We start from the raw sequence: 12997 nt of genomic DNA on the forward strand, positions 1-12997 counted from the left end.
AAACCTACAGGGAAAGCCCCCACAGGAACCCCACCCCGCCCCTCTGCGCGCCTGTCCAGCCCACCCAGGCACGTACTCTTCCTTCAAGCCCCGCCCATCCAGGCCGGCACGCTGTTCAGACCCCGCCCACCACACTCCTAGGCCCCGCCCGCGTTTAAAACTGGTTGTTGCCGAGGGTCTGTTCAGAGGCCTCGGGTCTCCTTCGTCTTCTGGCGGCCCTGGCCTCAGCGCCGCTAGTACGCTTGCGCGGCGTCGTGGGCTGGGTTTCCCCCTCAGCCCGGACTTGGTACGGCCGGGCGGTTGGTGCGCTCTACAGCTGCAGCCCGGGGCGCGCTTTTCAAATTGTCCCCGACTTGCACGGAGATGGAGGGGCGGCTGCCGAGGAGCCTCCCTGCACAGCAGGTGAGCGAGGTCGGGAGACTGGCAAGCTGCAGCCTGGTGAGAGCTCGGGAGCCGAGTGTGCACCGTGGTTTTGCACGCCAGTAGGCTGCACCCAAGGAGGAGACAGGCCCGGGCTGGAGAAGGACACCGGGGCCTTTCTCACCTGCCGGTCCTCCCGAGGCTTGCAAAGCCGAGGTGATAGCCCGAGAACGGGTGCCCGGGTTGCTATTAGCGCCCCCGTGTCCCGCACAGCTGTGCATATAATGCTGGCAAGGCTCTGCTCTCACAGGTGTGGGAGTGCATCAAATTGTGGGGGGCGGCGGGATGGACGCTCAAATGGCACTTTCTTAGCTTTACAGGAAGATAGAAGTTTAAACGTGGATTCTTGCACAAATACTAGGGAAATGGGAAGACACTGAGTTGCAAACAAATTCAGAGGTTTTTTTTTTAGCCATGTAAAATGTGTTCAAATCTTTTTTACTTAGTGTAGCCAAGAATATTTTTTATTGTTTTTATTGAACTATATGCTTTTCTCCGTTCCCCTCCCTTCCTACCCCTTACTTTGTACCCTCTCCCATGATCCCCATGCTCCCAATTTACCCAGGAGATCATGTCTTTTTCTACTTCCCATGTAGATTATAGATCCATGTATGTTTCTCTTAGGTTCCTCTTTGTTTAGGTTCCCAGGGATTGTAAATTGTAGGCTGGTTTTTCTTTGCTTTATGTCTAAAAGCCACTTATGAGTGAATACATATTATATTTGTCTTTCTGGGTCTGGGTTACCTCACTCAGTATGATATTTTCTAGATCCACCCATTTGCCCACAAATTTTAAGATGTCATTCTTTTCTGCTCTGTAGTACTTTATTGTGTACCACGTTTTCTTTATCCGTTCTTTAGTCAAGGGACATTTAGGTTGTTTCCAGGATCTGGCTATGACAAACAATGCTGCTATGAACATAGTTGAGCACATGTCCTTGTGACACAATTGAGCATTTTTGGGGGTATATACCCGAAAGTGGTATTGTTGGGTCTTGAAGTAGGTGGTTTCCTAATTTTCTGAGAAATTGCCATACTGATATCCAAAGGGGCTGTACCAGCTTGCACTCCCACCAGCAATACAGGAGTGTTTCCTTTAGCCCACATCCTCTCCAGCATAATTTTCTTTACCGTCCCCTTGGTCTCTTTGCCAGCATGGCATAGTTACAGGGTAGTAGGTAGGCAGTGATTTCAGTCAGAATTACTTATGGATTGTTTCTCTCCTTTTACCAAGCGCCCCATCCCTGCTTTCAACAATAAGGCCGTTGTCTGTCTCTGTGCTGTTCTGGCTCCTAAAGCCTTTTCAGATGTCTCTCTTCTGTGATCCTGATCACCTGCTTTATAATTTTTCCGTGGTGTTAGAGATCAAGTTCAGGGCCCTGTGCCTGCTAGAGAGGCAGCACACGGCTGCTCTAGCTCTGATTTCTGTGTGCACACGTGTGTCAAGTTAATGCTTGTCTGGGCCCATACACGCGGAGGCCAGAGTCAGCATTGGTGCATCCATAAATTATGGCTCTCCACTGTTTTATTTCTGTTGTTGTTTGTTTTTTTATTTTTTTATTGTTTGTTTTTGAGACAAGTTTTCACCATGTAGGCCCTGATTGGCCTGAAACTCTATGTAGAGGAGGCTCAGCTTGCCTGAAATCACAGATCTGCTTGCCTCTGCCACACCTGGGTGGAGATGAAAGGTGTGTGCCACTATGCCTGGTGCGCTTGCTCCCTTCTCTCTCTTCCCCCCCCCTCTCTGTCTCTGTGTGTGCGAGAGCAGGAATATTTATTGAACCTAGAACTTTCCATTTTCTGCTAGACTGACTGCCAGTAAGCCTGGGATCTATGTCTTCCCCTCCCCATCCCTGGGCTTGCAGGGGCACAGCTTTTTGGTGGGTCCCCATGCTTGCACAGTGAGCCATCTCCCTATTTCCCCAATTCTACTTTTATGCATCTTAAAGATTTTTTATGTGTGTGTGTACATGTACATGTGTGTGTGGGGTGTACCTGGGAGGCCAGGAGAAGGTTCTGGATACCCTGGAGCTGGAGTCATAGGTGGTTGTGAGCTGCATGTTGTGGACTCTGGGAATTGGAGCTCATAGCCTCTGAACGGCAAGCAGGCAAGCATCCTAACCGCTGAGCCATCTTTCCAGCCCTCATCTTCTACTTTTTAAAGGGTCCAACTATTCCGTGTTTTTGCTTTGCTCTGTCCATTCCTTCTTAGCGGCTAACTTTAACTACTTATCGTATCAGGACATTGATGTGTCTGTCTGACCTGATTCTATGCAGGCCATGCAGGCCCTTATTCAGAAAACGGAACCCAGAGGAAGAGGAGGACTAACTCATTCTTCTTGGACCCGCTTCCCCACACTCCAGCAGGGTGCACACAGAGCATCCTTTCTCGTTGGCCACAGTCATCCTTTACTCTGCCTGGCCGTTCCCTTTGGGCCCAGACAGTGATAGGTGATGGTTTTAGTTCTCCGGTCCTCCTGGAGGACAGTCAGCATCTCTGTTTGCTCAGTGCATCGCCCTCCTTCCACAGTCTGCCTTCCCATTGGGTCGCCCCAGACATCAGTGTCTCCCCAGCGGTACCACGTGCACCTATTCAGTAGAGGCTGATCTTTGGTGCTGTAAACCATGACTTGCCTACAGCCGGTTAGTGGTGTTGATCAGAGGTTTCCTTGTAGACTGTGTGTGTGCTAACAAGTTGTGTGGGAAACACAGACTTGCTGCCATTGGGGACGCTGTTAACTGAGAGTGTTCAAAGCCAACGTGTGCGTGCACTGAGCAGTGAGTTCACCCTGTGTGTCATTTCTCTTTTGTCTGCTGGAAGAGCCCTGGCAAAGAAGGTAGGGTCCCCGACTATAGGGTATTTCCACTGGAGTGGATCAAAGGCCACATGGTAAATATTGTTCATTTTGCTGACTACACTCTAAGTTTCTCATCTCGGCCACTGTGGTTGGGAAGTAGCCACAGCCAGGATGAGCTAGTATAATTCAGTACTTTACAAAAACGGACACCAACCGGGCCCTACTTGGCTAACTCCTGCTGTAAAAGATGAAATTCCAGTCATAACTGCCCCAGATGCCTCATTTCCTTAGTGAACATTAGCTTAATCCCATCTATAAGCTGTTGTTTGGAATTTACAGTTCTTATCTCTTTTTTTCCCAAGCCTCTGTAATTATTTGAGTCTTTTTCAACTGTTGAGGACAAGGCATTGAAAGGCTCTCCTCATAGATCAGGCAGAGGCCAGGGAGTCCAGGCTAGTAAGTAGTGTGGCTGTGGCCCCCTGCTGGTTCCTTCGGGTTGTTGCAATTTTATGATGGCTGAACTTGAAGGTCCCACACTAGTTGTCCATCTGAGCCACTAAAGCACTAGGTCAGCGGTTCTCAACCTTCCTGATGCTGCAACCTTTTAATACAGTCCTCATGTGGTGACCCCCAGCCATAAAATTAAAATTATTTCATTGCTACTTCATAACTGATTTTGCTACTGTTAAGAATCCTAATGTAAATCTAATGCAGGATAACTGATATGTGACCCCTCCCCCCCGAAGGAGGTCACAACTCAGGTTGAGAACCATGGGGTCGGGTGCTTTAATACGGCTCTTTCTCTGTGCCTCAGTTGAACCTCAGATGTAGCCAGCTTTCAGGACCTCTGTCAGCTCCGTCAGCTCTCTCGTTGCTGTGTTTAACAGGCAAACCTGAGTTTTGAGGTGCCAGCTGGCACTTATTTACATTTGCACTGTGCCATAAAGCGGCTCATCCCAGCTTTAGGTGCTCCCAGCATGCACCTGCCAGCGCTCACCAGCCTGCCGCCGTTGGTTACTGTAGACAGATGGGTGATGGAGAGGCTTCTTACAATTAACTGCGGAAGGCGTGGAAAGAGAGTAGTCATTGGGCCAACAAGTCGTACACAGACGAAGTAAGAGTTGAGGAAACGCAGTCACGCGCAAAGGAGACCAGCAAGGGACAGTGTTTATGCGGTGCCTCAGTTTGAGTCGGTGCACACTACATGACGAGGTTAGCATGTAGATTCTACAGTGTGATGGCTGAGAGTGATTAATCAGATATGTCCTCTTGTGTGAATGTCTCAGCTGATTAGTCTTGGAGAGAGTCAGATCAAACCATCCAGCGGTTTGCTTCTGGGGATGCTCGTCATAGACTGTCAGCTTTCCTCACTGGCTGCTTCTCTTCCTTATGAAATGATTGTCCTTTTAATGTTCGCCACTTTCATCGCTAGATCCCCTTCACACTTTTTAAACTGATATTTCAGTACAATAAGAAAGCAATAGTTTTTACTGCCAAACCTGGGATCATCACTTTTAGAAATAGACACAGAAATAGGTTACGTATTTGTACATAAAGAGGACCTTCACGTCTTACAGTCTCTACAAAGTGAATTGAGAACTGCGCACCTTGTTTACGGACTTTTAATGATATGAACGAGCCCATTGTTGCCTTGTCTTTAAAAAGAACAAAAGACCAAAAACCAGAACTAAACTACAAAGACATTTCTTGGTGACTCCAAAATAAACCCATCCAGAGCTGAGTCTCTGTCCCAGCAGCCGAGGCCTCTAGCATTTTCCAGGCCCTGAGCTTGTAGCCTTGGCTTCTACATTTTATTCCCTGGTTCACTGTGGAACCTCGCTTCCTTTATTCAGCTGTCTGCTCTTTCAGATAGTTTTTCCTGGGTGCACTCAGTGTCCCTCAGCCTCCTGTAGCACTCACGATCTGTGCATGCTTGTAGTTTGTTGCTCAGTTATTTACTTAAAAATATTTTTGTGTTTTGCAGGGGGGAAGGGGGTACGTGCTTGTCCGTAGAACAAAGAGGGTGTTAGTTGCCCTGGAGCAGAAGGCAATTTTGACCTGCCGGATGTGGGTGCTGGGAACTGAGCTCTGGTCCACTGTAAGAAGAGAAGAACAGCAGCAGCAGCAGCATGGCTCTTCATTGCCCAGTCATTTCCCCAGCTGCTTACTGTGTATTTCTTAAGGCTGCTGTAACAGACATAACAGATGATCAGCACATCCTCCCTTAGATCTGGAGGCCAGAAGTCAGAAGTCATCGTACGGATAGCACCATTGCCCTCTGCAGACCCTTCCTTTCCTCTTCTGGGTTCTGGCTGCTGCTGCTAACCTCCTGTGTTCCATCTGTCTTCATGTGGTCTCCTCATGTGTCTGCCATCATAGGGCCTTCTCTCTGTGTGTCTTCAGAAGACCAGCCCTGTGCGTGTGTCCTCTTGTCATGTTTCTGTATGTCTGGGATGTACCCTCTCATGGGAGGTGTTACTCTTTTGGCTTTTTGAGGGACTCATCACCCAGCTCCCAAATAAATCACACACAGAGACTTGTTGCTTATGAATGCCCAGCCTTTGCTTGGCTGGTTTCTTGCCAGCTTTTTGTTTTGTTTTGTTTTGTTTTTTTAACTTATCCTGACTAGCTTTTACCTCTGGGCTTTTATCTTTTCTCTATTTCTGTATACCTTTCTTTCTATCTTACTCTGTAACTGGCTGGGGGCCTGGCCCCTGATGTCCTCTTTCTATTTATACTCTGCCAGCCCCGCCTATCCTTGCTCCTGCCTAGCTATTGGCCATTCATTTCTTTATTAGGACCATCAGGTGTTTTAGACAGGCACAGTAACACAGCTTCACAGAGTTAAACAAATGCAGCGTAAACAACAGTCACACACATGAAAATAATATTCCCCAACAGCCTCTGTTTCTGTGTCTTTACGCGGCTTTGGGGTGTGTGTGTCTTTACGTGGCTTCTATGTGTCTGTATGTGGATTCTGTGTCTGTCTTTATGTGGCTTTTGTGTGTTTCCTAGCCTTCTCCCTAAATCTTTATCTTTACATGACCTTATTAAGATTTGAGACCCATTCTAATCCAGTGTGACCCTATTTTAATTAATAACGTGCAAAATTTTGTGTCCAAATAACCGCACATTCTAGGGTTCTAGGTAGACAAGAATATTGAGAACTCTATTATGCTAATGGTGCTAATAGTAGCTTTGTTTTTCTCAGCTTTGTTTCTGTTTTGTTTAGCCAGTATGTTGGGAAGAATTCCTTATAATGAAAGAATTTTAAGAATTTGGCAAATAACTTTTTAAAGTCGCTGTATTTTTATAGTGTGACAAGTCAAAACTCTTGTGTTATTCTTGGAGTGGTATGAAAATAAATGAATGTCTAGTACACTCCCCATTGCCCGTTTTAAATGCAGTTCTAGACGATCACTACCTCATACGAACGATTCTCTATTTTAGGACTGCAGCATCCGAGAGAAAATAGACCTAGAAATCCGCATGCGAGAAGGAATATGGAAGCTGCTCTCCCTGAGTACAAAAAAAGACCAGGTTTTACGTGCAGTTAAGAACCTCATGGTGTGCCATGCTCGGATAGAGGCGTACACGGCGGAGCTCCAGAAGTTAGAAGAACAGATTGCAAGTCAGACTGGAAGACGGTTAGTGCTGAAGTATACCTACACTTTACTGTAGTTTGGCATTTGAACAGCAGACACGGTGTCATTTAAGTGGACGTAAAAAAATGTCAGATCACTAAACCTTCTAAAGGCAAGCGTGGAAGTGCCAGCCGGCATAAGGGTTGTGTGAACGGGATAGCCTCAAGAGCATTCACTGAACAGCCACTTCCGTGGAGCGATTCCTTGTTCAGTGTGGGAAAGTGAAGAGCGTTTTAAGAAGGGCAGAGATGGAGAGAGTGAGAGCCATAGAAAATTGTCTTTAAGAAACTAATTGCTGTGCTAGAGAGGTGGCTTTAGTGGCTGCTCACAGCCATCAGTCACTCGAGTGCTAGGGGATGCTGTGCCCTCTTCTGGCTTCCTTTGGGCTCCTGGCATGCCTGTGGTGCGCATACATCTGTGTGTACAAAACACCCATGCCTGAAAATAAAAATAACTCTTTTTTCAAAAATTAATTGCTTAGAAACACTCAAAGAATAGCAGCAACTTAGATAAATTGAATGGGCCCACAGATTACAAGCGCACAAGTGGAAGGAACCCCAAACAGACAAGCACAGCCCTTCCTATGCTAAGCAAGTTCCAGGGAAGGGAGTAGCATTCTCAGAAGTGTTGCCAACTAGTTCCCAGCAGGGCTTTTGGTTAGTTTCTGGTCCTGAGGTCTCTGTCACTCCACGTGGCCCTCGTGGAACAGTTGGTGCATTTGTCTCCTATCCCACAGACAATGCCAGGTCTTTCCTGGACCTTGGGTGAACTCCCTGTTCATAGAGGCTTAATTTCAGGGTCTCTCAGTAAGAATCTGTCGTAAATGTGTTCCCTTTAGATACCATGTCTCTTCCTTAGTTTAGTCTCTGAGGGAGAGAAAATAGCTTTAAAAATGTATATACATATACCATTTTAATGAGAAGGACACTGGTCTAACTCTTCTAAAATCTTACAATAAAATGTCAAAAATTATTACATTGTTACTCTAGAGCAGTGGTTCCCAACTTTCCCAATGCTGTGGTCCTTTAATACAGTTCCTCATGTGCTGACCCGCAACCATAGAATTATTTTCATTGCTGCTTCATAACTGTCGTTTTGCTACTGTTACAAATCGTAAAGTTAAATATCTACGTTTTCTGCTAGTTTGGGGACTGTGACCCGCAGGTTGAGAACCACTGCTCTAGGTTTTTTCAAAGCAGAATCGAATCTGAGGGCCGTAGTGCGTCTGAGGAACATCTAATGTGAACTGGATATTGTGGACTGAAGGAAAAACAGTCCCACCAGATGAGGAGGAAGGAACAAAGCCGCTCCCCCAAAAGAAATAGCAAATGCAAGCTTAGAGCGAAGGACGAGCTGCAGAGGACACAGAAGGGATGTGTTGATCTGTGTAGGGTTTACCGGCAGACAACCCAGACGCTAGGTCAGGTTTGGGATTGGCCCCCAAGCCCTGGGCTGCCCGCCTTCACTAAGATCCAGGGTGCATAGTGCTCCCAGAGCTAGGCCAGGGACCCGAGGACTTCAAAGGCTCCATACACCCTGCACCCCATCCTCCCACTTTCACCTGAAACCAGCCTTCTTCCTACCTCTCAAAGCTGTCAAGTAATTGCAAGATTTAACGTGTATCTTTTTAAAAAGTTCCTCTTACTGTTTTAAGCAAAAAGAATCTGCCATGTAATAGTGTTTGGGGAGATTGCATGGAAGCAGAGGATTGAGTTAAGTAACAGAAATAACCACATTTTAAGACAAATAGTTAAGACAGGGAAGCACAGACACAGCGGTGATCTAGTATCTAATAATGAAATAGCTTTTGTGTGTGCTTCCTAAAGTCGGGACCTTAGTGCGTAATGACCTGCTGTGTAGACCAGACTAGCCTTGAGCATCCCTCTGCCAATGCCTCCCTGGTGCAGAGATTATAGATATGTGCCACCATGCCTGGCAGGAAATGATTTTTTAAATAAGGTTTAGCTTAATTCTGTGTAGGTGTGTATATACATGAGTACAGGTGCCCTTGATGACTAGAAAACAGTACCAGGCCATTCCCTGGAGCTGGAATTACAGGCTGTAGTGAGGCACCCAGCGGTGGGTGCTGGGAACCTGACTCAGACCCTCTGCAAGAACCATACCTGCTCTGAACTGAGCAGTGTCCCCAGACCCTGAAATGACTGGAGTGAATGAGTTCCTCTGAGCTTACCACTGACTGGGTCTTCACTTCCCATGTTCCCATGGTCTGTATTGTAAACCGCCACCGAGAGCTGGTGCAAATGACCAAATTGCCGCACTTTGTTAAAGCCTTTGACACTTGCACTGTGAGCACCGACTTAACTTCCGTCTACCCGAGTGGTGTTTGGAAGAACTGAGAGCAGAAAGTCTTCGCTCTGCAGTTTGGGAGGAGGAAACCACTTGCCCAGTTCTCCTCCTGAGTTTATAGTGAAAATTAGGTTTCACTGGGACAGCAGTTAGCTGCCTGTGGCTTCCCCTTGTTTTCTTTCGTGTTCCGAGGCTCCCACTGCCTCCTGCTGCTCACAGGGTCCCGGTTTGCCTACTTCTGCCTTTTGAAAAACCACTTCTTCATTTGAACTCTTTCGCAGATAAACGCCCGTTAATTTCGTCGCACGCACGTTTGCTCCTCCGCTGCCTTCTCCCCATGTGCGTGTGAAGACAGTGTTCTGTTGAAGCATTTGGAAAGGAGTTTGCAATTGGGGCATGCGCACATCAACAGTCTGGCATGCGTCTGTCTTTAAGAACCTTCTTCTGCATAGTCAGAATATGGTTGTATGCACAGGGTTAACAGTTTTCTATGTTCACGTTTATCCAGTGGCTCAAGATCACCTCATAGTCGCGGTTTTTGTTTGTCTGGGTTTTCTTTTTTCCCCACTAAAATTTAACTTAGTTTCATGCAGTGCACTTGGTTACATCCCTGTGGTTTCTATTAATTCCCCTTTTCTAAAATTTTCCCCTTCGTTGATGCTTTGAAGAGTCAAGGCACTAATACTTATAAATACCCTACATTCTGCACTTGTCTGGTAGTTTCCTTAAGTGGTCCTGGAGCCTTCTCCATCTCTTCTTTACTATAGCTGGAAGTTGACTCTGGGGTCCTCTGGGATTGAACCTATGGCCTTGCACTTGGTAAGCAAACTCTCTATCACTGTGGGATTGAACCTATGGCCTTGCACTTGGTAGGCAAGAGCTCTACTACTAAGCCCCCTACTCAGCTCTTATTCTTCTCTTTATTTTGCAGTAGGGTCTCACTGAGTTGCCCAGGTGGACCTTGAACAGGGATCCTGCCTCAGCCTTCCCAGCAGCTAGATTATAGGCCTGTGCCTGAAAGCCTCACGCAACCTCTTTCAAATGGAGCTGACATCAGCTTCTTGTCTCCTTTTTCTCTCTTTGCCTTTTGTAAGTGACGTCTGAGTGCTGGGACTGGGTGAGTATATTATCCCGCAAGCTTCGACGTCAGTGGCTTAACCATCCATCTCTACTCCTCGCTTAAATCGCTTATTGCAGAGAGGTTTGCAAACAGGGGTTGTTCGATTCTTTCCCTTCAGTCCCCATTGGCTAAAATTCTTCCATCAAGGACTTCTGAGTTTGCTCGTTTTTACTAACCACCTGAGTCCCATTTTTTGCTGTCCTTGCCATCATGGATGTGGTCATCTATGGTTGGCCCACATGGCCACGCCCTGAATAAAAACTGATTCTTTTCCCCTCAGAAGCATCATTTGCCGGCAGGGCAGCTCCTGAGCTCGGGCAGGTCTCACTCTGTGCTGGAATGTCGACTGGCTTCATCTTATGCAAGCATTGTGCAGGCAACCATGGCTACTAGCTACCATGAGGTCACAAGTGCAGGGTCCTGTCTTGTCCAGAGGACACTGTTTGCCTTTGGGTCCTGCCTGACCTTAGCGGTCTTTTCCTCCCTCCGTTTCTGAGTGATCCCTGAGCCTCGAGAAGAGGGGTTGTGATATATATATATATATCCATCCATCCTATGGTTGAGCACAGTGCAGACACTTAATCTCTGCACTTTAATTTGTGATTACTACATTCACCACCACCATGCACTGCAAAAAGAAACTTCTCTCAGATACTATGTCCATTTAGCAAAGTAGTAGTAGGTTTACAACCAGGGCCCCGAGTTCCTGAACAATGGATTCTTAGCCAGATTTACGGTCCTGGGCATGACTCTCCTCTTGCAGAGCAGACGTTAAATCCAGTAGAAAGCAGTCGGTTACCCCCATAGCATTCATCCCCATAACATCCATGCCCCTGTGGCACCCATGGGTTTAGCTTCCTACGCTAGTCATAATTGTAGCTCACAAGTTCACAGCTGGTTAAGCCCTGGCCCTCAGCAGCTTGTAGAGCTAGCCAGTGGTTAGGGGGATGCTTGGTCAGGAACAAATTGACTGATCCATGCCTGATGTTTCTAGAAATAGGATCTTACTGTCAGGTTCTGGTGGGTGACCAAGAGCAGTGGCGATACCCTTGTATCGTTGGGGGTTCTCAGGCTTTTCTTTTTTCTGCTTTAAGCAATTCTTTTTGTTTATTATTTGTGTCAAGATACTAAGCCGATCCTGTTTTCCCTTTGCTCTCTCTGTTATTTTTGTGTGTTTCCGTGCATGCCTGCGAGTGTGCAGCTGGAAGCCAGAGGTCAATCCCAGCTGTTGTTCCTTGGGCATTCTCCACCTTGGTTTTTTGAGACAGGGTCTCTCTCTCTCATTGACCTGGGGCTTTCCTGTTAGGCCAGAATGGGCTAGGCGGTGAGCCCCAGGGACCTACTGCGTCCACCTCCCCAGTGCTGGGGTTACAAGCTCAGGTTCTCACGCATGTTCGAGTGCTCTACCGACTTCTCTCAGCCCTCTCCACTGCGTTTTGAATTGTGTTATTTCTGCTTTGGTAGAGTGGATAATATTTATATATCAAGACGACCATCTGCACCTGAGCTCTAGACTCCAGTCGTCTCGTCTGTTACACAGTATAACACGCATTGCTTTTCATTGTGCAGGCCAGTGACCTCGAACATTGTGCTGGCCAGTGCTGTCACGAGCTAGCAAATGCCACACCTGAGTGGCTATTCTTTCTCTTCTTCACATTCTTGCATAAACAAGTGTTTTCCCTTAGAGTTGCTACTTAAAAGGGCAGCTTCCCTGATTACAAACTTTCGGGCTGTAATTTCTTCCCTTTGAGTCTTGAAAATCTTCCATGTCTTGATATTTTTTTTTGACTAATATTTAATTATTTTTTTCCTTTGTAAACAGCTTGGCCTTTTTGCCTGGAGACTGAAAAGTAGTGTTTATTTGGTTTTTGTTTTGTTTTGTTTTTAATGTTGAAGCTGAATGTGTGTAAGGTGGACTCTTGGGCTTAGGTAGGGACACACACACAATTCTTTTATTTACTGAAAATTTTTAGGAAATAAACTCTTAATTTTATTTTACTTTTTTTCTTTAGAACCCTTGCCACTTACACACATGTTGGACCCCGGCCCTGTCTTCTGTGCCCATCCTTGCGATCTCGTAGCACTCAATTAATTTTTTTTTTTTTCCTTTTTTTGGTTCTTTTCTCTTGCCAGCTTCATCCCGAATTTGCTTTCCGACGCTGATCCCAGAACCGGCCTTAACTCCTTTCAGTTCTGTTCTTCGGCCTTCTCACCGTGCATCTGCCTCTGCTTTATTCCATCTGGATATTTGGCCTTTGGGTTCTGGCAGCCTCACCCACCCCCTCTGTCGCATGTGCGGTGACTTATTTAACTGCATGTAATTCATTCGGGAGTATTGCATTCACATTGTGTTGTTGTTGTTTTATTTTTCTCTTTTGTGAAGATGTGGTTGCTAGGATATTATCAGCTGACTCTTGACTTTGCAGTGGCTGCATATGGATGCAAGGGTCTCTTTTTGGTGATCGTTCTTGTTGTCCTTAATGATTTAGTGACGTTTTCCTGCGCCAAGACCCTGGTGGCCTAAGTGGGATATTGCTAAAAGGGCTTCCGTGGTTTCTTACTCAGTGGTGATTTGTTTTTGGAATAGTGGACCATACCTTTAATAATGCTGCTTTGGGGACATTGGTTGGTTTTTCTGGTTCTTGGACATGATGATTTTTCTTGGGGTTCTTAAGGTTAACTGCATTGTTTTTTTTTTTTTTTTTTTTT

At 46.4% G+C, this 12997-nt stretch overlaps 1 protein-coding gene across 1 annotated transcript in view; it reads left to right on the forward strand.

Moving 5' to 3' along the window:
• Positions 1-334: 334 nt before the first annotated feature.
• Positions 335-12997, forward strand: part of Rtkn2 (rhotekin 2) — a 61168-nt gene continuing 48505 nt past the window's right edge. Inside the window, exons 1-2 of the mRNA XM_005360147.3 lie at positions 335-402; positions 6668-6864. Coding sequence (XP_005360204.1) covers positions 364-402; positions 6668-6864 — 236 coding nt within the window. The 5' untranslated portion in view covers positions 335-363. The remainder of the gene's footprint in view (positions 403-6667; positions 6865-12997) is intronic.

Source organism: Microtus ochrogaster, linkage group LG2, assembly GCF_000317375.1.
Source record: "Microtus ochrogaster isolate Prairie Vole_2 linkage group LG2, MicOch1.0, whole genome shotgun sequence".
NCBI lineage: Eukaryota > Metazoa > Chordata > Mammalia > Rodentia > Cricetidae > Microtus > Microtus ochrogaster.